Genomic DNA, 27900 nt, shown 5'->3' with positions numbered 1-27900 from the left:
CGGTGCACGTAGCAACAAAAGACAAATCAGAAAACAAAGCATATCTTAAGTTATGAAGTATGAGTAATAAAGTAAGTCAAAAGTAAACCAATTTCATGTAAAGCAAAAGAAAAAAATAGAAAAGATTCTTGTGACAATTTTCTTCCATGCTTTTATATTATTATTATTGTACAAATTATTCCACAGTTTGTATCTGAATGTGTGATAAGCATTGGAATGATTCGAGCTTTCTTTTGTTGGTTGAGTATATCTCAGTCATGAGTGTTTTGTATTAGCTGGAAAATTGGATTAGATCTCTCGACCTTTAAGGGTTTATGATTGAGTCCCCTCCCCATTCAACTTAGTGGTGGTTCCCTCAACAACTCTTCAGGAATGCATCTATTTTGTAAATTATGACATTTTATATAGATATAACACATTAATTCCTAGATGAGCCAGAACGAGGTATTTTAGGATGGCAGAGTAGATTGTAGTTCAAAACAAATTTAGATTTGAGTTCTTTGTAAATTTAAGCTAAATTTTCCATAAGAAATATGATCGTTCCATGAAATAAATGTGTTAAATATACCAATTTGCTTTTAGCTTTCTTGTTTTTATATAAAGTGCTCCCTTAAAAAAAAATAGCTTGTTTTGTCATTTTGGTGCTTCTGATAAGAATACTTTTTATTTACTTTTTTCTGTAAGCAAATCTCTCACAGATGTCTTTCAAGTTACATAAACAGGTCATGGTCACATTTTCTTTTTTTAAGTAGTTGGAAGGAACCTTAGTGATCATCTAATCTAAAACACTTTAACAGATGAGAAAATTGAGGGCCAGAGAGGTTAACTGGCTGACCCATGGTAATCTAGCTAATTGGTGATAAAAATGATTGGAATTTAGGTATGCCAGTTTTCCACACTAGAATTCTTCTGTTTGATGAGTAGATATCTGGACTCTTATCTGTACCCAGCTAGATTCATAGTCTTGATTTTTACCAAACTCCTCCTTTCCAGTGCTGTTTTTTTTTAATCATAGTGATTAATGTCTGAATCAGAATTTGAAATCTGAAAGCTGCATTATAATAGCTCATACTTAAAATGTAACTGAATATGGAGCTACAATTTCTCACAGTTGGTTTTCTATTTGATGTGAGTTAGATCTTTAAATTTTTAGAATAAAAATAGACGGTGGGTAGAATGATGGTTATTGACTTAAAACAAAACTAGAATTTGGTGGTGGATTATTGAAAGATAAAATATTTTTTTTTTTTTTTTTTTTTTTTGCGGTACGCGGGCTTCTCTCTGTTGTGGCCTCTGGACGCGCAGGCTCAGCAGCCATGGCTTACGGGCCCAGCTGCTCCGCGCCATGTGGGATCTTCCTAGACCGGGGCACGAACCCGTGTCCCCTCCATCAGCAGGCGGACTCTCAACAACTGCGCCACCAGGGAAGCCCCAAGACCATGCTTTAATATATAAAAGACTCTTAAAGGATCATGTAAGGAAAGAATACTGTGATATACCATTAAAAAATGCTCAGAAATAGAAGAAACATCATTATAATTAACCAGGAAAATGGGAGGGGAAAAAAGGAAACAAATGATTCTTTTATTTCTTACTTATATTATCTAAGTAAATAATTTTCTGTGGGTCTATAGTGTCTACTTTATATATGTATTTTATCATACTCTGAAAAAGTGTTGTAGTAAAGATCATTTGTTCTTTTTTAAAAAAATATTTATTTATTTATTTGGCTGCACTGGGTCTTAGTTGCGGCACACGGGATCTTCCTTGCGGCATGTGGGATCTATTAGTTGTGGCATGCAGGATCTAATTCCCTGACCAGGGATCGAACCTGGGCCCCCTGTATTTGGAGCGTGGAATCTTAACCACTGGACCACCAGGGAAGTCTCATAAAGCTCATTTGTTCTTGGAGTTGTGGTAGCAGAAGTCTTCAGGGGCTTGGAGAATAGTGACGCTGCACCCAATTCTCTGGGACACTTGGGAGCATGACTTGAGTCACACAGACCAGGATTTATATCCCATCTCCATCACTCACCACTCAGCCTGGCCTTGGGCAATTTTCTTAACTTCTCTAATCCTGAATATTCTTATCTCTGTAAATTAAGAGATTATAATGCCCATTTTACAATGTTATGTAAATGTATCTACCCTATAATAGGCTCTCATTAACTGTTCATTTCCATTTGCACTCCTTTACCTGTTACCTGTAGACCCTTCCCCTCACCTCTTTCCTATTCACTAGCCAGTTTGACCTGATGGCCCGTAAGACTCAAATGTAGGACTCCAGGTCACAGGTAACTAGAGCTAAAGAAATAAGCTTGATTGGGACAGATCATCTCTAGCATGCAGTACTACACTGGGTAGACTGCTCTGCTGGAACATAGTGTCCCTCAAGTTCAGTAACATCTTTAAGAACCATCAAAGCCATTGGACAATGACTAGGAATCCTCTCTGGGGCTCCATGCAGCTTCTGTGGCAGCTACCATCCTGCTCCTTCAGGACCTTGAATCCTCCCAAGTACAATATTTTTTCTAAGGATTTTTTTTAAAAGAGTATTATGGTTTTATAGTTTTCCTAATTAAAGGGAGTACCACACATCTAAATATATTTTATAAACCGTCCCAGATTAGATTAATAAAGTGATTTGTTACTCCTACTTAAAAAAAAAAAATCGAAGCTTCAGCCTTTAGGTATATAGGGAGAGTTTTTATTTTTTAATTTCTTTTAGTAATTTTTAAAAATAAAAATATCATGATTCTCAGGCAAGTTTGTAATATTTTAGGCCTTTTTGGTAGCAGTCCTATCCTTCACTAACATCTCCTTCCTAGGTGATGAACATCTGTGGCCTAAAGCAAGACTCTGGAGAATTTAGAGAGATGTTCTCATAATTAACTAAAATATTGTTACTTTTGTGATAACATCATTATTTTTATATTGTGAAGTTTTACTGTTTCAGTTGTACTGTGGATTTACATGGGACGTCTATAGGCTAGCCTGGGAATTGGATAATCTTTTAAACATTATTTTAGAAACTAGGTACCAAAGATTGACCCATATATCAACTTTTGGGTAAGAAGTCCTCTGTGAATTGATGCTATCTCCAGGTTGTCAGGGTCAGTCTTGCTCTATATCTGCTAGAACAATTAAGGAAATGTGAGATGATGATAAAGGGAAACATAAAGAGTAAAATTTCTCTTTCTTTCTCAAAACATTACTGCTCTCACATGGGTTGGTAGTGCCTTTGGAGGGATTTAGTCAAGAAGTTTTCCACCCCCACCCCCTTTTCCTACAGAAAGGAAGACATTTTTTTTTTTTTATAAATCTATTTATTTGTTTTTATTTATTTTTGGCTGTGTTGGGTCTTCATTGCCGCACGCGGGCTTTCTCTAGTTGCGGCAAGCGGGGGCTACTCTTTGTTGCTGTTTGCGGTCTCTAGGCGCGTGGGCTTCAGTAGTTGTGGTTTGTGGGCTCTAGAGCACAAGCTCAGTAGTTGTGGCGCACGGGCTTAGTTGCTCCACGGCACGTGGGATCTTCCCAGAACAGGGCTCGAGCCCTGCATTGGCAGGCAGATTCTTAACCACTGCTCCACCAGAGAAGTCCTAGAATGGAAGAAAGTTGAAAATGGATTAGAGAACTTTCATCCGAAAAAAATGAAAATATTAGGGAAGAACTTTTAGATCATTGTTGTAACTTAAATAATGTGTTTTCATCTTATAACTGGGTCAGCTGTTATCAAAATAGTCTCAAGGATAAGTTCATTATATTTTGTTGTGTCACTTATTTCCACAAGCCAGTAAGCCATCAACTCAAGTAGAAATTTTTTTGTTATTCAGATTTTTATTGTGGTATTTATATTTAAATAATTTCACCTTTATAGCAGTTTTCTTCTTGCAACCAAAATAAAATATTGCATGATTTTATGAATAAATCACTGGGCAGAGCAAAAAATATGGTTCAGACTTAACCCTATTTTGTGTTCTATTTTAGGTTTATATTTTATATAAAAAGTACCTCACATGGCAAAAAATTTAATTTTAGTAATATAATAAAACTGTAAGGAGCAATCCAAAAATGGGCAGAAGACCTAAATAGACATTTCTCCAAAGAAGATATACAGATTGCCAACAAACACATGAAAGAATGCTCAACACCACTAATCATTAGAGAAATGCAAATCAAAACTACAATGAGGTCTCACCTCACACCAGTTAGAATGGCCACCATCAAAAAATCTACAAACAATAAATGCTGGAGAGGGTGTGGAGAAAAGGGAACCCTCTTACATTGCACTGTTGGTGGGAGTGTGACAGCCACTATGGAGAAAAGTATGGAGGTTCCTTAAAAACTAAAAATAGAACTACTGTACGACCCTACAATCCCACTACTGGGCATATACCCTGAGAAGACCGTAATTCAAAAAGAGTCACGTACCACAATGTTCACTGCAGCTCCATTTAGCTCTGTTTACAAGAGCCAGGACATAGAAGCAACCTAAGTGTCCATCGACAGATGAACGGATAAAGATGTGGCACATATATACAATGGAATATTACTCAGCCATAAAAAGGAACGAAATTGGGTCATTTGTAGAGACGTGGATGGACCTAGAGTCTGTCATACAGAATGAAGTAAGTCAGAAAGAGAAAGACAAATACCGTATGCTAAGACATATATGGAATCTAAAAAAAAAAAAAAAGATTATGAAGAACCTAGGGGCAGAACAGGAATAAAGACGCAGATGTAGAGAATGGACTTGAGGATGCAGGGAGGGGGAAGGGTAAGCTGGGACAAAGTGAGAGAGTGGCATGGACTTATATATACTACCAAATGTAAAATAGATAGCTAGTGGGAAGCAACCACATAGCACAGGGAGATCAGCTTGGTGCTTTGTGACCACCTAGACGGGTGGGATAGGGCGGGTGGGAGGGAGACACAAGAGGGAGGAGATATGGGGATATATGTATACGTATAGCTGATTCACTTTGTTATAAAGCAGAAACTAACACACTATTGTAAAACAGTTATACTCCAATAAAGAAGTTTAAAAAAAAAAAGAAAAAAAAATTGTAAGGAGCAACTTGACTCAGAATCAGTCAGTGGTTATTGATTGAGCACTGAACACTGGTTCGTTAGAGAGGGGATTGGCTGTGGAAAGGGAGTCTGGAGATGTATAAAGAATGGATTCTTCTGTCAGGAAGCTTACACTGAAGTTGGGGAAATAATTTTGTATAAAAATAATTACCCTAGAATTCTTAGAGCTTGAAGACCCATTCAAACCTTGGAAATTAGTTGAATCAAAAATCCTAGGAGCTTGGTGATTTGCCTGACGTATTTGTCCATGGGCCTGAGACAAGGTTAGCTGCATCTCCTATGCCAGTAGTGGCATGGTTTCATGTCTGGGATTCTAAGCAAAGCACAGGTACACTGTTCTATTTGCTATTAGGGTTGAAACATGCCTAACAGTGGTTGGAGAACCAGGAAGTCAGGAACAGGTAGCAGGACTTAGGTACAGGGTAGAAGTAGCAACAGATACAGACCAGGCCAGACAGACAGAGTCAGACATCAGGACACTACCTTGAGATCTACTAATTATGAGTCAAGTAGGCATAAGAGTCAAAACCAACTCTTCAGTGACTAAGAGCAGACAGGAAGGAAAGAGGCAGTGTCTGGCTCAGCCCAACTTCCTTTAAGAATTTGCCCTCTCACTGATGGAATATTCTAAGCATTATATGAATGGGCTGCCGGGACACAGCCCACTTTTAAATTACTCAGTATAGATTTTGTCCCATTTCTCCTGCTTCGTGATTCCTCTTTTCATTCTTAAGTTACCTTTTTCTTGCCCTCAGAAGTCTTGGCCACCACTTTGGCTCTAGCAGGTTATAGCTCTGCCTCTCTTTCTTGGCAGTGATTTTCCTCCCTGATTCGACAGGGGCCCAGGGCCCATCCCTGCTGATATTGTTTTCACCTGGCTCACATTGACCTTGCTGACAGACCTGGGATAGCTGGGACACTCTGCCTTTGCTTTGGAAAAGCATATGTTGACCCTGTGGTACTTAAACATGGCCTGTGTAGTGCTGATGATGGAGTCTGCTACCCTGGAGGTTGACTGTGGTACACTGCTCCCGCCAGCTGAGAAGCCAAAAATGGAATGCATCTATGGGCCCTTTCTTTTCAACACTTACAACTCAGCCACTTTGCAGTTGTACTCCTGGCATCCTCTGAAGCAAGGCCTGATAGCTGCTGCTTTGGTCAGCTTCTTAATAGAAGTATCCATGGAAGAAAGTGGTCCACCTTCTTTACCCATTCATAGCACCACACTCTTCATAATTGATGTCCTGATGTCTTCATAGCCTTATCTGTCCAAATATAAGACACACTTTTATCTCCCAGTCATTCCTCAGAAAAGAGGGAATTGCCTTTATTTGAGGTTTTGAGTTACCCTCAGATTATCAGGCATTATTCTGAATATAAAATACAAAGTATTGTTTGGAGAAGACATGTTGGCCTAAAATTACCCCAGTCAGTGTTAGTTTGGAATATTTTCCCTGTGTAAGGTTGACAAGAAAGAAATAAAAATAATTTAACAGAGATTTAGTAATTATTTTTTTAAATAAATTTATTTATTTATTTATGGCTGCATTGGGTCTTTGTTGCTGTGCGTGGGCTTTTTCTAGTTGCGGCGAGCGGGGGCTACTCTTTGTTGTGGTGCACAGGCTTCTTGTGTTGCGGAGCATGGGCTCTAGGTGCATGGGCTTCAGTAGTTGTGGCTTGGGGGCGCAGTAGTTGTGGCTCACGGGCTTTAGAGCACAGGCTCAGTAGTTGTGGCACACGGGCTTAGTTGCTCTGTGGCATGCGGGATCTTCCCGGACCAGGGCTCAAACCCATTTACCCTGCATTGGCAGGCAGATTCTTAACCACTGTGCAACCAAGGAAGTCCCAGTAGTTATTTCTGATAGCATAAACTTCAAGTGTTGGTTGTCTTAATAAACAAAGAGAAAGAGCAGTAATAAAAAAGCAATACCATAGGTTGTGCTGTTATAGCAATTACAAATGCATATTTATAGGACACATGAAAAAACAGCTATTCTAATGTTATATGAATGGCTTTGGACAAAAGCTCAGTGACTACATTATATCAATATTTGATTCCAGAAGTCCTGTATCTCAAACCCTTTGGAGGGGAATAAAGGTTATGTACTACTGTGTAAAAGAGGCATCTTGCACAAAGCCTCTGTTGGCAGACTCAGGTCTGAATGCTGCCCCTAATCTGTACCTCATCCCATCCTTCACAATCGCCCTGACCCCTGGATTTTATTTTATTTTTTTACCCCCCCATTATGCTGTTTATGTCCCTCTTTAGATGTAATGCACATATTTGATTTCCTGGCTGCACTGCTGAATTCTCTGCTGCAGCACTGCCTCCTTATCCACAGGGCATCTCTGAACTACCTTGGTAACTCCACTTCTAGACTGATTCAGTCTGTTCTGCTGGGATCCTTTGAGTCTGGAGCCTGAGAGCGAGCCAAGCAGGTTTTACTAGAGGTGGGGTTACCTTGAGGCTAATGAAGCTTAAGTTCAGGGTTCCACACTGCCATGGGCTCCAAAGAGATGCTGGGAGTTGTAGAGTGTTCTCAGTGGAGAGAGGAAGCCGGTTGCAGTCAGGAAGCATTTCTGTGTAAGCATTTCTGTTGTTCAAGAGACCTCAGAGAAAGGAAGTTGAATCTCTAAGGCTCCAGCATTTTATGATGATTTTATGATGATTTCTTGTACATTCTAAATAAATATTTACTTTTGTACCAAATTTTGCATTCCTAACTGCATTCTAATTCTTAGAGAAGACCGCCCAAATTGTATATGGTTCAGGCCACACAAAATCTGGATCGGTCGCTTGGTTTTACTAAATGAGATACCTGGGTGTTTTGCTAGTACTTATTTCTCTATATTTAGTAATAAATAATTTATATGCATAAACAAACACTGAGAAGAATCTAGAGAATCCCTAAATCGTTCTAAAATCAATGCTTTGGTGATTATTTTGTAAGAGAACTGGAACTTCCTGGCAGCCAGTATATTTCAATATTAATATTAGTGAATGCTCTAAAACTGGAACTCAGATACTGACCAGTTCTGTTCAAGTCTGCAAGCCTTTGTGAAATGCCTACTATGAGAGATGAAGGTGTTCGTCCAGGTTTTTTTTTTTTCCCCCAGAAAGTTTGAATTCAGTTTGAGTCATTTGAAATTAATTGTCTTAACAACGATATACTTTTAATTCCTTGGAACCATAATAGCAGTTCTCTTTAAAGAAATAAGAAATTGGAGCCAATGTGATAAATATGATTAAATGCCAAAGAACAACAATGATAAATTGTTGGCACCAGTCATTTGATGTCCTCTGAAACAAAGAGACTTGTCAGTCTGCCAGTGCTAGGAATTTCAGTGCAGAGGATATAAAATGAAAAGTATCCTTTGTCTTTTTAGTAAATAGTTTCATAGACGATGGTCATGGGTAACTTAGGGGTAACTATTTTTCAAACCAAGAAACCCTATATTGAAAATGAACTACTTCATGTTCATCATTTCATCATTCTCTTAAAATGTGTCATTAAGTCAGTGTCAAGTACTTGTGTTTGAGAAATATAGAATTCCTAAAAGACATGTCAGTATATCATGACATATACTGATAAATGTGTTGAAGAAGGACACATTCAGAGAAGGAAAGAGACTGATGGTTGGGGGAGTGCTATTTTAGAAAGGCTGTACTGCCTTCCTAGCTATCCCTTGAATGTGCCAAGCATATCCCCATCTCAGGTCCTTTGCACTTGCTACTGCTTCTGCCTGGAATGCTTTCTGAGAATTGCATCAGTTATTTTTCTCACTTCACTCCAGGCTCTGACCACCCTGTCAAAAGTAGCATCTTCTACCACTCTATTCCTTTTCCCTCTTCTTCATGTGTTCCTCACCATCGGACCTTGGGAACTGAATAGACTCAAAGAAATTCTTTGATAAATCCTTAGCTGTCTGAACTCTTACTACTTGCCCTCTGAAATTCAGGAATTTTTAAAACTATCTCTCTCTTTTTTTTCTAATTTTATTTTTTGACCATGCCATGTGGCATGTGAGATCTTAGTTCCCCCACCAGGGATCGAATCTGTGCCCCCTGCACTGGAAGCACGGAGTCTTAACCACTGGACCACCAGGGAAGTCTCTAAAACTGTCTCTTGCTATTTGATCTGGATATATCCAAATCAGGGACCAAGTAATTTTGTGTAGTAAGGGGTACTTGTTTTCTTTGTAGCACTTGTCTTTGATTTGCTTGTCTTTCTGCCTGTTTATCTACCTGTCTTCCTCACTAAAACATTAGTTGCCTGGTGGCTGGGACTTTGTTTTTTTCACTGCTGTATCTTCATCACCTGGAACAGTGCCTGGCATCAATTCTCAGTAAATATGTGTTGAATAAATGTGTTAATACATGAATGAATCCATCTGACCCAATATCATCTAAATTTTTAAAATATGTGATTATATGGAAAAGGCTTATTTCACATTATTAAGTTTTAAGAAACAGGATATGGGATTATATACACAGTATGATTTACATTTTAAAATTTTTGGATCTTTGCATGTGTTTATTCTTTTTTATTTTTAATTAATTTATTTATTTTATTTTTGGCGTGTTGGGTCTTCGTTTCTGTGCGAGGGCTTTCTCTAGTTGTGGCGAGCAGGGACCACTCTTCATAGCAGTGCGCAGGCCTCTCACTGTCGCAGCCTCTCTTGTTGCGGAGCACAAGCTCCAGACGCGCGGGCTCAGTAGTTGTGGCTCACGGGCCTAGTTGCTCCGCGGCATGTGGGACCTTTCCAGACCAGGGCTCGAACCCGTGTCCCCTGCATTGGCAGGCAGAGTCTCAACCACTGCGCCACCAGGGAAGCCCTATTCATTCATTTCTTGAAAGAAAACTTATTGAGCATCTCCTATGTATCCATTCTTTGTTACGTATTCTGTCATCTACAGTTTCATGGGAAGACAGATACTGAAATAACAGTAAATGAATGCCATCTTTCCACCTGCACTGCTCTTCAGCTATGTTGATCTTTCGGTTTCTCTAACTTCTTTGCACAGGTTATATCATTATGTGCTTAATATCTGTCTCCCTCTGTATTGTAAATTCTCTGAGGCTAGGGACCATGATACCATTTAATTATCAATACCTAGCTCAATGCCTAATATATAGTAGGTACTCAATAAACATTTGTTGGGTGAATGAATGAATGAATGAATGATTAGAAGAATTGTTCCTACGTAGTAGGAACACCATATCTAATCTTTAATGGAAGTTATGGGAAGTAAATTTCAAGCTACGATCTAAAGAATGAGGAGGAATTAGCAAGTGAAGAAGACCAGGCAGAGGTTGTGAAGCTAAAACTTAGATTTTATCCTAAAAGCAATAGAAGAGTTTTAAGCAAAAAAGTGGCACTATCAAACCAATTTTCACTGGTGTTAGGAACACACTGTATGGGCAGTGCTAGACCAGAGAGATTGGTTGGGAGACTTTAGTGATAGATGCCTGTGGCCTATGTTTGGTTCTTGGCCATGCTGAAAGAGAGACAGGGATACATTTGAGAGATTTTTAGAAGGCATAATCAGTAACTGGGGATAGCGAGGGAAAGGGAACAGTTAAGTATTATCCCAAGCCTTTGCCTTAGGTAACTAAGGGGATCCTAGGGCCTTTTACTGAAACTGGGGACTCAGAAGGAAGAACCACTTGAGGAGAAAAGAGCCTGAGGTACCCTTGAGCCCTATCTAATTGAGGCTGAGCATTAAGGACTTGGTTAAACAGCTGAATTTTCTAGATATAGATACTTAGAAAAGTGCCTGAAAAGAAATAATCAAAATGTTAATTTGGAACTCTAGGTATATTTCTAAAATTTTCTTATTAAGTTTTGGTTTTCATTATTAGTGTGTTTTATGAAGGAAAAATAATAAACTTAAAACAATTATATTAAGATCTGCTATAGGAAACACTGTACCAAAAACCACAAAGGACAATAAGCTAAGACCTCCTTAGGTAGAATACGGGCTATTTTCAGTGAAAATAAATGAGTGGTCCTGAACAGAAGTCCATTGTGCAAGGGGTTCGCCATTATGGTATGTGTGTGTTTTGTGGTGTCATTTGAAAATTTAACCTTATTGGTCAGAAAAGTTCTGCTAGAGGCAAAGATTGTTTCTTCTTCATCCATTTATCAGCCCTAAGCACAGACCCTGGCATTTACTAATGGTTCAAGTGAAAGCTATTATTTGTTATTAATTCATTTATTTTTGTTTATATCACTATTCACCACATTTGTTTATACAGTGATGTTATTTGTGTCATCTTGGTTTTTAGGTAGATTGGGGTCAACTGGACTATTTAGTTGTTGACATGCCACCAGGAACTGGAGATGTGCAGTTATCAGTCTCACAGAATATTCCTATTTCAGGTAACTCTTTTTTTTTTTTTTTTTGGTAGTAAAATTGTTTCACAATGTTGTGTTAGTTTCTGCTGTACAATGAAGTGAATCAGCTATATGCACACCCATATCCCCTCCCTATTGGAACTCCCACCCCCCCATCCCACCCATCTAGGTTGTCACAGACCACCAAACTGAGCTCCCTGTGCTATATAAGGTTTCCACTAGCTATCTATTTTACACATGGTAGTGTATTTATGTCAAACCTAATCTCCCAGTTCGTCCCACCCTCCCCTTACCCCCGTGTCCACATGTCCGTTCTCTACGTCTACATCTCTATTCCTGCCCTACAAATAGGTTCATCTGTACCATGTTTCTAGATTCCATGTATATGCGTTCATATATGATATTTGTTTTTCTCTTTCTGGTTTACTTCACTCTGTATGACAGACTCTAGGTCCATCCACATCTCTACAAAAGATCCAATTTCATTCCTTTTTATGGCTGAGTAATATTCCATTGTATATATGGGCCACATCTTCTTTATCCATTCATCTGTCAATGGACACTTAGGTTGCTTCCATGTCCTGGCTATTGTAAATAGTGCTGCAGTGAACATTGTGGTACATAATTCTTTTTGATGTGGTTTTCTCAGGGTATATGCCCAGCAGGGGATTGCTGGGTCATATGGTAGTTCTATTTTTAGTTTTTTAAGAAACCTCCATATTGTTCTCCCTAGTGGCTGGATAAATTTACATTCCCACCAGCAGTACAAGAAGGTTCCCTTTTCTCCACACCCTCTCCAGCATTTATTGTTTGTAGATTTTTTGATGATGGCCGTTCTGACTGGTGTGAGGTGATACCTCATTGTAGTTTTGATTTGCATTTGTCTAATAAATAGTGATGTTGAGCATCTTATTGGTGAAATTTAGGTCTTTGGCCCATTTTTTAACTGAGGTGTTTGTTTTTTTGATATTGAGCTCCATGAGCTGTTTATATACTTTGGAGAGTAATCCTTTGTCCACTGATTCATTTGCAAATATTTTCTTCTAAACTGAGAGTTGTCTTTTCATCTTGTTTATGGATTCCTTTGCTGAGCAAAAGCTTTTAAGTTTCCTTAGGTCCCATATGTTTATTTTTGTTTTTATTTTCATTACTCTAGGAGGTGGGTAAAAAAGATCTTCCTGTAGTTTATGTCCAAGAGTATTTTTCCTATGTTTTCCTCTAAGAGCTTTTTTTTTAACAACTTTATTGGAGTATAATTGCTTTACAATGGTGTGTTAGTTTCTGCTTTATAACAAAGCGAATCAGCTATACATATACATATATCCCCACTTCTCCTCCCTTTTGTGTCTCCCTCCTACCCTCCGTATCCCACCCCTTCTAGGTGGTCATAAAGCACTGAGCTCATTACCCTGTGCTATGCGGCTACTTCCCACTAGCTATCCATTTTACTTGTGGTACTGTATATATGTCCATGCCACTCTTTCACTTCGTCCCAGCTTACCCTTCCCACTCCCCGTGTCCTCAAGTCCATTCTCTACGTCTGCATCTTTATTCCTGTCCTGCCCCTAGGTTCTTCAGAACCATTTTTTTTTTAGATTCCATATATATGTCTTAGCATACAGTATTTGTTTTTCTCTTTCTGACTTCACTCTGTATGACAGACTCTAGGTCCATCCACCTCACTACAAATAACTCAATTTCATTTCCTTTTATGGCTGAGTAATATTCCATTGTATATATGTGCCACATCTTCTTTATCCATTCATCTGTTGGTGGACAGGTAGGTTCCTTCCATGTCCTGGCTCTTGTAAATAGAGCTTCAGTGAACATTGTGGTACATGGCTCTTTTTGAATTATAGTTTTCTCAGGGTATATGCCCAGTAGTGGGATTGCTGAGTCGTAGGGTAGTTCTATTTTTACTTTTTTAAGGAACCTCCATACTTTTCTCCATAGTGGCTGTATCAATTTACATTCCCACCAACAGTGCAGTGTAAGAGGGTTCCCTTTTCTCACACCCTCTCCAGCATTTATTTGTAGACTTTTTGATGATGGCCATTCTGACCGGTGTGAGGTGATACCTCATTGTAGTTTTGATTTGCATTTCTCTAATGATTAGTGATGTTGAGCATCCTTTCATGTGTTTTTTGGCAATCTGTATATCTTCTCTGGTGAAATGTCTGTTTAGGTCTTCTGCCCATTTTTCAATTGGGATGTTTGTTTTTTTGATACTGAGCTGCATGAGCTGCTTGTATATTTTGGAGATAATCCTTTGTCAGTTGCTTCATTCGCAAATATTTTTTCCCATGCCAGGGGTTGTCTTTTCATCTTATTTATGGTTTCCTTTGCTGTGCAAAAGCTTTTAAGTTTCATTAGGTCCCATTTGTTTATTTTTGTTTTTATTTCCATTTCTCTAGGAGGTGGTTCAAAAAGTATCTTGCAGTGATATATTTCATAGAGTGTTCTGCCTATGTTTTCCTCCAAGAGTTTTATAGTGTCCAGTCTTATATTTAGGTATTTAATCCATTTTGAGTTTATTTTTGTGTATGGTGTTAGGGAGTGTTCTAATTTTATTCTTTTTCATGTAGCTGTCCAGTTTTCCCAGCACCACTTATTGAAGAGGCTGTCTTTTCTCCATTGTATGTTCTTGCCTCCTTTGTCATAAATTAGGTGACCATATGTGCGTGGGTTGATCTCCAGGCTTTCTATCCTGTTCCATTGATCTATATTTCTGTTTTTCAGCCAGTACCATACTATCTTGATTACTGTAGCTTTGTAGTATAGTTTGAAGTTGGGGAGCCTGATTCCTCCAGCTCCATTTATCTTTCTCAAGATTGCTTTGGCTATTTGGGGTCTTTTGGGTTTCCATACAAATTGTAAAATTTTTTATTCTAATTCTGTGAAGAATGCCATTGTTAGTTTGATGGGGATTGCATTGAATCTGTACATTGCTTTGGGTAGTATAGTCATTTTCACAATATTGATTCTTTGAATCCAAGAACATGGTATATTTCTCAGTGTGTTTATGTCATCTTTGATTTCTTTCATAAGTGTTTTATAGTTTTCTGATTACAAGTCTTTTGCCTCCTTAGGTAGGTTTATTCCTAGGTATTTTATTCTTTTTGTTGCAATGGTAAGTGGAAGTGTTTCCTTAATTTTTCTTTCTGATTTTTCATCATTAGTGTATAGGAATGCCAGATTTCTATGCATTAATTTTGTATCCTGCAACCTTACGAAATTCAATGATTAGTTCTAGTAGTTTTCTAGTGGCATCTTTAGGATTATCTGTGTATAGTATCATGTCATCTGCCAACAATGATAATTTTACTTCTTCTTTTCCAATTTGTATTGCTTTTATTTCTTTTTCTTCTCTGATTGCCGTGGCTAGGACTTCCAAAACTGTGTTGAATAAGAGTGGTGAGAATGGACATCCTTGTCTTGTTCCTATCTTAGTGGAAATGCTTTCAGTTTTTCATCATTTAGTATGATGTTTGCTGTGTGTTTGTCATATATGGCTTTTATTATTTTTAGGTAGGTTCCCTCTGTGCCCATTTTCTGGAGATTTTTTATCATAAACCAGTGTTGAATTTTGTCAAAAGGTTTTTCTGCATCTATTCAGATGATCATATGGTTTTTATTCCTTAATTTGTTAATATGGTGTATCACGCTGATTGATTTGCATATACTGAAGAATCCTTGCATTCCTGGGATAAATCCACTTGATCATGCTGTGTGATCATTCTAATGTGTTGCTGGATTCTGTTTGGTAGTATTGAGGATTTTTGCTTCTATGTTCATCAGTGATATTGGTCTGTAACTTTTTTTGTGATATCTTTGTCTGGTTTTAGTATCAGGGTGATGGTGGCTTCATAGAATGAATTTGGGGGTATTACTCCCTCTGCAGTTTTTTGGAAGAGTTTGAGAAGGATGGGTGTTAGCTCTTCTCTAAATGTTTGATAGAATTAGCTTGTGAAGCCATCTGGTCCTGGACCTTTGTTTGTTGGAAGATTTTTAATTACGGTTTCAATTTCATTACTTGTGATGTCTGTTTGTATTTTCTAATTCTTCTTGGCTCAGTCTTGGAAAATTGTATCTTTCCAAGAATTTGTCCCTTTCTTTGTGGTTGTTCATTTTTTTGGCATATAGTTGTTTGTAGTAGTCTCTTATAATCTTTTGTATTTCTGCAGTGTCAGTTATGAATTCTTTTTCATTTCTAATTTTATTGATTTGCATCCTCTCCCTTTTTTTCTTGTTGAGTCTGGCTAAAGGTTTATCAATTTTGTTTATCTTCTCAAAAAACCAGCTTTTAGTTTTATTGATCTATTCTATTGTTTCTTCATTTCTGTTTTATTTATTTCTGCTCTGATCTTTATGATTTCTTTCCTTCTACTGACTTTGGGTCTTCTTTGTCCCTATTTCTCTAGTTGCTTTAGGTATAAGGTTAGATTGTTTATTTGACATGTTTCTTGTTTGTTGAAGTGAGAATGAATTGCTATATACTTCCCTCGTTGAACTGCTTTTGCTGCATCCCATACGTTTTGGGTTGTTGTGGTTGTTCATTTCTTTTTTTTTTTTTTTTTTTTTAGCGGTATGCGGGCCTCTCACTGTTGTGGCCTCTCCCGTTGCAGAGCACAGGCTCCGGACGCACAGGCTCAGTGGCTATGGCTCACGGGCCCAGCTGCTCCGCGGCATGTAGGATCTTCCCAGACCGGGGCACAAACCCGTGTCCCCTGCATCGGCAGGCGGACTCTCAGCCACTGCACCACCAGGGAATTCCCCATTTCTATGTAATTTTTTATTTATTTGATTTCTTCAGTGATCTCTTGGTTATTTAGTAGCATGCTGTTTAGTCTCCATGTATTTGTGTTTTTTACAGTTTTTTTCTGTAATTAATTACCAGTCTTATAGCATTGTGTTCAGAAAAGATGCTTGATTCAATTTCAATTTTCTTAAATTTTCCAAGGCTTGATTTCTGAGCCCAGATTTGATCTATCCTGTAGAGTGTTCTATATGCACTTGAGAAGAAGTATATTCTGCCACTTTTGGGTGGACAGTCCTATAAATAACAATTAAGTCCATCTTATTTAATGTATCATTTAAAGCTTGTTTCCTTATTTATTTTCATTTTGGATGATCTGTCCATTGGCGAAAGTGGGGTGTTAAAGTCCCCTACTATGATTCTGTTACTGTCGATTTCCCCTTTTATGGCTATTAGCATTTGCCTTATGTATTGAGGTGCTCCTATGTTGGGCACATATATATTTATAATTGTTATATATTCTTCTTGGATTTATCCCTTGATCATTATGTATTGTCCTTCCTTATCTCTTGTAACAGTCTTTATTTTAAAGTCTATTTTATCTGATAAGAGTATTGCTACTCCAGCTTTCTTTTGATTTCCATTTGCAAGGAATATCTTTTTCCATCCCTTCATTTTAAGTCTGTATGTGTCCCTAGGTCTGAAGTGGGTCTCTTGTTGACAGCACATATACAGGTCTTGTTTTTGTATCCATTCAGCCAGCTGTGTCTTTTGTTTGGAGCAGTTAATCTGTTTATGTTCAAGGTTATTATCGATATGTGTGTTTTTATTACCATTTTTTAAATTGTTTTGGGTTTGTTTTCATGGGTCTTTTTCTTCTCTTGTGTTTCCGGCCTAGAGAAGTTCCTTCAGCATTTGTTGTAGAGCTGGTTTGGTGGTGCTTAATTCTCTTAGCTTTTGCTTGTCTGTAAAGCTTTTGATTTCTCTGTGAACCTGAATGAGATCCTTGGTTGATAGAGTAATCTCGGTTGTAGGATTTTATCTTTCATCACTCTAAGTACATCCTGCCACTCCCTTCTGGCCTGCAGAGTTTCTGCTGAAGAATCAGCTGATAACATCATGAGGATTTCTTTGTATGTTGTTTTTGCTTTTCCGTTGCTGCTTTTTTTCTTCGAATTTAATTTTTGTTAGTTTGATTAATGTGTGTCTTGGTGTGTTCCTCCTAGGGTTTATCCTGTATGGGACTCTGCACTTCCTGGACTTGGGTGACTCTTTCCTTTCCCATATTAGGGAAGTTTTCAACTATAATCTCTGCAAATATTTTCTCAGACCCTTTCTTTTTCTCTTCTTCTTCTGGGACCCCTATAATTTGAATGTTGGTGTGTTTAGTGTTTGCCCAGAGGTCTCTGAGATTGTCTTCAATTCTTTTCCCTTTATTCTGCTCCTTGGCAGTATTGTCTTCCAGCTCACTTATTCGGTCTTCTGCCTCAGCTATTCTGTTATTAATTCCTTCTAGTGTATTTTTTATTTCAGCTATTTTGTTGTTCATCCCTGTTTGTTTCTTCTTTAGTTTTTCTAGATCTTTGATAAACATTTCGTGTATTTTCTCCATCCGTGCCACCGTTCTATTTCCGAGATTCTGGATCATCTTTACTATCATTACTCTGAATTATTTTTCAGGTATGTCACCTATTTCCTCTTCATTTATTTGGTCCTGTAGGTTTTTACCTTGCTCTTTCATCTGTGACATATTTTTTTGTCACCCTCCGCCCCCCCGCCAGGCACTTTCTTTTGATGGGTGGGATAGTGTTCCTGTCTTACTGGTTGTTTGGCCTGAGGCTTCCAGCAGTGGAATTTGTAGGCTGTTGGTTAGAGCTGGGTCTTGGTGCTGAGATGAGGACCTCTGGAAGACCTCACTCAAATTAATATTCCCTGGGGTCTGAGGTTGTCTGTTAATCCAGTGGTTTGGGCTCAGAGCTCCTACCGCAGGAGCTCTGGCCCAACCCCGGGCTCACAAACCAAGATCCCGCAAGCTGTGCAGGGCGGAAGAAAAGAAAAGGAACAGAGCAATAACAAAGAGTGAAACATAAGATTAGAAAACTTGTTAGAAAGAATAAAAAATAAAAATATAGTTGAAACGACAAGCAGAAGGTAAAACAGAACCACAATAGTAAAAAAAGAGGGGAGGGAAAAAAAAAGCCAGAAAAGGCCTTGGCTGTGAGGGGCGGGGCTTAGGCAGGGGGTGGGGTTTAGGCAGTATGCGGAACCTATGCTTAGGACCCATGGGGCTGGAAAAGACCCTGGGGGTGGGGTAAAGAGTGGGGCTTAGGCTCAATGCAGCAGGAGGGGCCCAGGAGTGCCTCTGGCCTTGGAGGACCAGGTCCAGGACCCCAGCAGGTTCACTGGGCCCCAGTGGGCAGGGGAAACTCTAGGCATGTTGCCCCCCGATCCTCCGATCCCGAAGGGCCCCTTCTCATTGATGTTTCTTCTTCTCCACACTCTCCCCCATGCCTCTTGGAGCCACGCGGCCAGAGGAGGCCCCAGGAGGCAGAGGACCAGACCTGGACCCCCACAGCTGGAGGGGCCATTGCAGAATAAAGGACCAGGCCCAGAAGCCCAGCAGGCTTCTAGGGGCCTGAGTGGGCAGGGGAAATGCTAGACGCACTGCCCCCTGATCCTACAAGCTCCCCAGGTTCCCCAGGGGGTCCCGTGTGGGAACCCCTCCCTCCTCCCAGCCACCCTTCAGGGGCATGGGTCCTGTCTGGCCTTCACTTCTCCTCTTCCTTCACTCCCCCCACATCCTACCTGGTCACTCAGTGGTTCCTCCCCATCTCCTTGGGCATCAAGGTCCCCACCAGCGTCCACAGGTGCCCTAGTTGTGGGGAGATGCGAGTTCCACATCTTCCCATGCCGCCATCTTGACTCTGCCCCGCTATTTCAGGTAACTCTTAAAGTTTAAATTAATTTATGCTATCTGTGATGTTTTGTTATTGCCATGCAAAAAAACACACTCCATGACAGGCAAACATTTTTATCTCTTAAAAAACATTAAATTTTTTAAATTAAGAGACATATAAATTTACCTTTAGAGATCTGATTCATGAACTAAATTCTTCAGAATATTTCCAGAATAAACATGTTTACAAAACATAGACACTTTGAAAAGGTGGTGATGTATGTCTGTGTTCTAGAAAAGAAGTAGTGCTTAAGTATTGTTTAGGTAAAACATGGCTATTTAGTGCATAGCTCTCCAGCACTTATAGCATAGTGCTTGATATGTGGCAGGCACTCAGTAATAATTTATTGAGTAAATGCTGAATAAGAATATATATTGGGAAAATTTGGCTTTTTGATAAATACAGCCATGGGAAAATTTGATATCCTGCTAATTAGTTAATGTTAAAGTTGAGAGCTGTAAACATTAGTTTACATCAAATGTGCAATACTTCAGTATGGTAGTGGATATGTTTTTTATGCTATGGATTTTAATGTTACTATTAGCTTTTATGTTGAATCTGTTTCTAAGGATTTTCCTAGATCCCAATGGAGAAATAGTTGTAAATCTCTCTTATATACATATGAGGACTTTGGGGAAAATAACTTAATTTTTAAATGTTTTTTTAAATCAGTTATTTATTGGTAATAAATAACCAAGAGATATCACTGACAATTATCAGAAGGTTTAGAAATTAAGTATTTGATAATATATACACATTGTTTGGAAATATTATAATGTCACTAATACTTACGTGTATTTTTGATGTTTTAGATAGATTTATAACCTTCCTGAAGTCTGAGTCTTTTACTTTGTTGAGGCAAATTGTAAAGCGTGAAATGGGCTTAAAGTGAAATAACATAGGAAAATAATTCATCCTTTTTGTAGTAAGTGTTCTATATAATCTGCTTCTTTTTTTAAGTAGTTTTGGGACTTTTGTATTTTTAAATATTAAGAATGGTCACTAAGGCGGCTGGCAGCAAAGAGCCTGAGAGGGTGGCCTCCCCAGGGCCTCACCCGGCTGCCTGGTAGCCCAGGAGAAGGAGGAAGGAGAAAGGAGGCTCATGGATGTGGCAGCCCCTGCCCACAGTGGGGAGAGATACTTGAGACTACTGGTGGTGGCCACATGCAGCCCCTGATGGCTGCTGACTTTGCTGCTAGAGCGCACCTGCTGGCCGGTGGGTCCTGAAGTCCAGGACACCTGGCGGCTGCTGGACTGCCACGCACTCTTCTTGTTCTTCCTGGTGGTGATGCGGGCAGGCTGCTCAAAGCCACCAAAATCCAGGTGTGCGAGCAACAGCAGCTTGTCAGAGATGTTCTGCAAATTCTCCCCAGCAGGCAGGTACAGGTAGTTCTTGGAATGCAGGGCTGAGGACATCATGCCCTGTCTGAACTCCTCTGAGTGGCTCTTGAACTTGAACTTGCCGAAGCGGGTGTTGTTGATTTGCAGGAAGTTCTTCATGGACTGAACAAGCTGCGGGTTCCGCTCCTGGAAGTTCTCTGGATCAGCCGTGTGGCTGACAAGGTCTTGGTGCTCCAGGCAGGTGTCAGGCCTGAGCCTCGGAGGTGGGAAACCTGAGTGCAGGACATTGGACCACCAGAGACCTCCTGGCCCCAGATAATATCAATCGGTGAAAGCTCTCCCAGAGATCTCCATCTAAACACTAAGACCCAGCTCCACTCAATGACCAGCAGGCTCCAGTGCTGGACGCCCCATGCCAAACAACTAGCAAGACAGGAACACAACCCCACCCATGAGCAGAGTCTGCCTAAAATCATAATGAGTTCACAGACACCCCAAAACACCACCAGACATGGTCCTGCCCACCAGAAATACAAGATCCAGCCTCATTCACCAGAACACAGGTACGAGTCCCCTCCACCAGGAAGCCTACACAAGCCACTAAACCAACCTTACCCACTGGGGTAGACACCAAAAACAACGGGAACTGCAAACCTGCAGCCTGCGAAAAGGAGACCCCAGACACAGTAAGTTAAGCAAAATGAGAAGAGAGAATTACACAGCAGTTGAAGGAACAAGATAAAAACACACCTGACCAAACAAATGAAGAGGAAATAGGCAGTGTACCTGAAAAGAATTCAGAGGAATTATAGTAAAAAGATGGTCCAAAATCTTGGAAATAAAATGGAGGAAGTACAAGAAATATTTAACAAGGGCCTAGAAGAACTAAAGAGCAAACAAACAATGGTGAACAACACAATAAATGAAACTAAAAATTCTTTAGAAGGAATCAGTAGCAGAATAACTGAGGCAGAAGAACGGAGAAGTGACCTGGAAGATAAAATAGTGGAAATAACGACTGCAGAGCAGAATAAAGAAAAAAGAATGAAAAGAATTGAGGACAGTCTCAGAGACCACTGGGACAACATTAAACGCACCAACATTCGAATAATAGGGGTCCCAGAAGAAGAAGAGAAAAAGAAAGGATCTGAGAAAATATTTGAATAGATTATAGTTGAAAACTTTCCTAATATGGGAAAAGAAACAGTCAATCAAGTCCAGGAAGCACAGAGAGTCCCATATAGGATAAATCCAAGGAGAAACATGCCAAGACACAAACTATCAAAAATTAAATACAAAGAAAAAATATTAAAAGTAGCAAGGGAAAAGAACAAATAACATACAACGGAATCCCTATAAGGTTAACAGCTGATCTTTCAGCAAAAACTCTGCAAGGCAGAAGGGACTGGCAGGACATATTTAAAATGATGAAATGGAAGAACCTACAACCAAGATTACTCTACGCAGCAAGGATCTCATTCAGATTCGACGGAGAAATTAAAACCTTTACAGACAAGCAAAAGCTAATAGAATTTAGTACTACCAAACCAGCTGTACAACAAATGCTAAAGAAATTTCTCTAGGCAGGAAACACAAGAGAAGAAAAAGGCCTACAATAACAAACCCAAAACAAGAAAATGGTAATAGGAACATACATATTGATAATTACCTTAAATGTAAATGGATTAAATGTTCCCACCAAAAGACATAGACTGGCTGAATGGATACAAAAAAAAGACCTGTATATATGCTGTATACAAGAAATACACTTCAGATCGAGGGACACATCCAGACTGAAAGTGAGGGGATGGAAAAGAGATTCCATACAAATGGAATCAAAAGAAAGCTGGGGTAACAATTCTCATATCAGACAAAATAGACTTTAAAATAAAGACTAGTACAAGAGACAAAGGAGGACACTACATAATGATCAAGGGATCAATCCATGAAGAAGATACAACAATTGTAAATATTTATGCACCCAACATAGGAGCACCTTAGTACACAAGGCAAACGCTAACAGCCATAAAAGGGGAAATCAACAGTAACACAATCATAGTAGGGGACTTTAACACCCCACTTTCACCAATGGACAGATCAACTGAAATTAAAATAAATGAGAAAACACAAGCTTTAAATGGTACATTAAACAAAATGGACTTAATTGATATTTACAGGACTTTCCATCCGAAAACAACAGAATACACTTTCTTCTCAAGTGCTCTTGGAACAGTCTCCAGGATAGATCATATCTTGGGTCACAAATAAGCCTTTGTTTAAGAAAATTGAATTCGTATCAGGTATCTTTTCCGACCACAATGCTATGAAACTAGATATCAATTACAGGAAAAAAGTGTAAAAAGTACAAACACATGGAGGCTAAACAATACACACTAAATAAACAAGAGATCACTGAAGAAATCAAAAAGGAAATTAAAAAATACTTAGAAACAAGTAACAATGAACACATGACGACCCAAAACCTATGGGATGCAGTAAAAGCAGTTATAAGAGGGAAGATTATAGCAATACAATCCTACCTCAAGAACCAAGAAAAATCTCAAATAAACAACATAACTTTACACCTAAAGCAATTAGAGAAAGAACCAAAAAACTCCACAGTTAGCAGAAGGAAGGAAACCATAAAGATCAGATGAGAAATAAATGAAAAAGAAGTGAAAGAAATGATAGCAAAGATCAATAAAACTATAGCTGGTTTTTTGAGAAGATAAACAAAATTGATAAACCATCAGCAAGATTCATCAAGAAAAAAGGGAGAAGACACAAATCAACAGAATTAGAAATGAAAAAGGAGAAGTAACAACTGACACTGCAGAAATACAAAGAATCATGAGATGTTACTACAAGCAACTATATGCCAATAAAATGACAACCTGTTAGAAATGGACAACTTCTCAGAAAAGCACAACCTTCCGAGACTGAACCAGGAAGAAATAGAAAATATAAACAGACCAATCACAAGCACTGAAATTGAGACTGTGATTAAAAAACTTCCAACAAACAAAAGCCCAGGACCAGATGGCTTCACAGGCAAATACTATCAAACATTTAGAGAAGAGCTAATACCTATCCTTCTCAAACTCTTCCACAATATAGCAGAGGGAGGAACACTCCCAAACTCATTCTACAAGTCCACCATCACCCTGATACGAAAACCAAACAAAGATTTCACAAAGAAAGAAAACTACAGGCCAATAACACTGATGAACATAGATGCAAAAATCCTCAATAAAATACTAGCAAACAGAATCCAGCAGCACATTAAAAGGATTGTACACTATGATCAAGTGGGGTTTATCCCAGGAATGCAAGGATTCTTCAATATACAGAAATCAATCAATGTGATACACCATATTAACAAATCGAAGGCGTAAAGCCATATGATCATCTCAATAGATGCAGAAAAAGCTTTCAACACCCATGTATGATAAAAACCCTCCAGACAGTAGGCATAGAGGGAGCTTACCTCAACCTAATAAAGGCCATATATGACAAACCCACAGCCAACACCGTTCTCAATGGTGAAAAATTGAAACCATTTCCACTAAGATCAGGAACAAGACAGGGATGCCCACTCTCACTACTATTATTCAACATTGTTTTGGAAGTTTTAGCTACAGCAATCAGAGACGAAAAAGAAATAAGAGGAATCTAAATCGGAAAAGAAGAAGTAAAGCTGTCACTGTTTGCTGATGACATGATACTATACATAGAGAATCCTAAAGATGGTACCAGAAAACTACTAGAGCTAATCAATGAATTTGGTAGAGTAGCAGGACACAAAATTAATGCACAGAAATTTCTTGCATTCCTATACACTAATGATGAAATATCTGAAAGAGAAATTAAGGAAACACTCCCATATCCAATGCAACAAAAAGAATAAAATACCTAGGAATAAACCTACCTAAGGAGACAAAAGACCTGCATGCAGAAAACTATAAGACACTGGTGAAAGAAATTAAAGATGGTACAAACAGATGGAGAGATATACCATATTCTTCGACTGGAAGAATCAACATTGTGAAAATGACTCTACTACCCAAAGGAATCTACAGATTCAATGCAATCCCTTATCAAAGTACCAGTGGCGTCTTTCACAGAACTAGAACAAAAACTTCCACTATTTGTATGGAAACACAAGAGACCCTAAATAGCCAAAGCAGTCTTGAGAGAGAAAAACGGAGCTGGCGGAATCACACTCCCTGACTTCAGACTGTACTACAAAGCTACAGTAATCAAGACAGTATGGTACTGACATGCAAACAGAAATATAGAGCAGTGGAACAGAATAGAAGGCCCAGAGAGAAACCCACGCACATATGGTCACCTTATCTTTGATACAGGATGTAAGAATATACAATGGAGAAAAGACATCCTCTTCAATAAGTGGTGCTGGGAAAACTGGACAGCTACATGTAAAAGAATGAAATTAGAACACTCCCTAACACCATATACAAAAATAAACTCAAAATGGGTTACAGACCTAAATGTATGGCCAGACACTATAAAACTCTTAGAGGAGAACGTAGGCAGAACCCTCTATGACATATATCACAGCAAGATCCTTTTTGACCCATCTCCTAGAGATATGGAAATAAAAGCAAAAATGAACAATTTTGAACTAATGAAACTTAAAAGCTTTTGCACAGCAAAGGAAACCATAAACAAGATGAAAAGGCAACCCTTGGAATGCGAGAATATTGTTGCAAATGAAGCAACTGACAAAGGATTAATCTCCAAAATATACAAGCAGGTCATGCAGCTCAATATCAGGAAAACAAACAACCCATTTCAAAAATGGGCAGAAGACCTAAATAGACATTTCTCCAAAGATATACAGATTGCCAACAAACACACGAAAGGATGCTCAACATCACTAATCATTAGAGAAATGCAAGTCAAAACTACAATGAGGTATTACCTCACTCCAGTCAGAATGGCCATCATTAAAAAATCTACAAACAATAAATGCTGGACAGGGTGTCGAGAAAAGGGAACCCTCTTGCACTGTTGGTGGGAATGTAAATTGATACAGCCACTATGGAGAACAGTATAGAGGTTCCTTAAAAAACTAAAAATAGAATTACCATATGACCCAGCAATCCCACTACCGGGGATATACCATGTGGAAACCGCAATTGTAAAAGAGTCATGCACCACAGTGTTCATTGCAGCACTATTTATAAGAGCCAGGACATAGAAGCAACCTAAGTGTCCATTGACAGATGAATGGATAAAGAAGATATGGCAGGGCTTCCCTGGTGGCGCAGTGGTTGAGAGTCCACCTGCTGATGCAGGGGACACAGGTTCGTGCCCTGGTCCGGGAAGATCCTACATGCCGCGGAGTGGCTGTGCCTGTGATCCATGGCCTCTGAGCCTGCGCATCTGGAGCCTGTGCTCCACAACGGGAGAGGCCACAACAATGAGAGGCCCGCGTACTGCAAAAAAAAAAAAAAAAAAAGATGTGTCATATATATATATAATGGAATATTACTCAGCCATAAAAAGATACAAAATTGAGTTATTTGTAGTGAGGTGGATGGATCTAGAGTCTGTCATACAGAGTGAAGTGAGTCATAAAGAGAAAAACAAATACCGTATGCTAACACATATATATGGAATCTTAAAAGAAAAAAAGGTTCTGAAGAACCTAGGGGCAGGACAGGAAAAAAGACACAGACGTAGAGCATGGACTTGAGGACATAGGGAGAGGCAAGGGTAAGCAGGGAAGAAGTGAGAGAATGGCATTGATATATATACATTACCAAATGTAAAGTAGATAGCTAGTGGGAAGAAGCCACATAGCACAGGGAGATCAGCTCAGTGCTTTGTGACCACCTAGAGGGGTGGGATAGGGAGGCAGAGTTGAAGAGAGACACAAGAGGGATGGGCTGTGGGGATATATGTATGGGTATAGGTGATTCACTTTGTTATACAGTAGAAACTAACACAACAATGTAAAGCAATTATACTCCAATAAAATGTTAAAAAAAAGAATGTTTATAAATGTTTATTGACTAAATTGTACTCCTGGAAGTTTGAAATGCCTATTGCAGATTTCCAAAACTCTTTTATTATTTATGTGGATACTGTTGGTAAAATTGAGCTAAAATTTCAGTTATTCCCTGAGTTGTGAATTGGTACCTTGAAAAAGTTTAATTTACTTCACACAGATAAACTGATTTCCCTAAGCAATTTTCCTTTGTTTACTGAGATAACAGCCCCTCTCTTTGGACAGGATTTTTGATTATATCACCCTGTTTTAATTTGTGCTTATATTCTAAAACCAACAATGTGTAGATTGGTGTTAATATTTACTTTTCCTTTGAGGCTTTGTTTCTTATATCCTACAATTTAAGCAGTATATTTCTTTCTTTCTTATCTCTGATGAAGAGTCTACCCTCTAATAGGTGATTCATATTAGATGTGAATAAAAAGCAGTATTTTTAAAATTGTTGTAAAATATACATAACAGTTCAGTAGCATTATGTACATTCATGTTGTTGTGCAACCATCACTACCATCTATCTCCAGAACTTTCTCATCTTCCCAAACTGAGTCTCTTTACCCAGTAAACAATAACTCTGAATTCCCTCCTCCCCCTGGCCCCTGGTAAGCACCATTCTCCTTTCAGAAACAGTATTTTTTATAAGATGAGAGAATGAAGCATGAAGAAAACTATTTTTTTTTTTTTGCAGTACGTGGGCCTCTCACTGTTGTGGCCTCTCCTGTTGCGGAGCACAGGCTCCGGACTTGCAGGCTCAGCAGCTGTGGCTCACGGGCCCAGCCGCTCTGCGGCATGTAGGATATTCCCGGACCAGGGTATGAACGCATGTCCCCTGCATTGGTAGGCGGACTCTCAACCACTGCACCACCAGGGAAGCCTGGAAAACATATTTTTTAAGATTCCATTAAACATAAACTTAACATTGATTTTATGATTTATTAATAAAATTTTATTATTTTTTTTAATAAGGAAACCAGTGCGTACTTTATTTTGTTGTCATTCTTAGAATCTTCTTTTGGGAAAAACTCATCAACTCAAAGTTTGCAATATATTCCATAGTAGGTAGCTGCTACTTTTGCTACTGTTTCTTCTTCTTTTCAAGTTTTTGTTTTCATTTCTCTTTTTTACTTTTTATGTTTTTATTGAAGTATAGTCAACATTAAGCTTGTAAATCAGCAAATACTATCCATATGAAGGTAGGTACTAAGCACTCTAGAGCAGCGGTCCCCAACCTTTTTGGCACCAGGGATCGGTTTCGTGGAAGACAGTTTTTCCACGGTCAGAGGGGAGGGGATGGTTCAGGCAGTAATGTGAGCGATGGGGTGGTTGGTTCAGGCAGTAACGTGAGTGATGGGGAGCCATGG

The 27900-nt window shown here is 38.9% G+C and overlaps 1 protein-coding gene across 1 annotated transcript in view; it reads left to right on the top strand.

The window, feature by feature from the left end:
- NUBPL (NUBP iron-sulfur cluster assembly factor, mitochondrial) overlaps positions 1-27900 on the top strand; it is a 259985-nt gene that overhangs the window by 170805 nt on the left and 61280 nt on the right. Inside the window, exon 7 of the mRNA XM_065872487.1 lies at positions 11382-11475. Within this exon, the coding sequence (XP_065728559.1) occupies positions 11382-11475 (94 nt within the window). The remainder of the gene's footprint in view (positions 1-11381; positions 11476-27900) is intronic.

This window comes from Phocoena phocoena, chromosome 2, assembly GCF_963924675.1.
Source record: "Phocoena phocoena chromosome 2, mPhoPho1.1, whole genome shotgun sequence".
Taxonomy (NCBI): domain Eukaryota; kingdom Metazoa; phylum Chordata; class Mammalia; order Artiodactyla; family Phocoenidae; genus Phocoena; species Phocoena phocoena.
The sequence above is the reverse complement of the archived record's forward strand: the minus strand, read 5'-3'. Positions and strand labels throughout refer to the sequence as shown.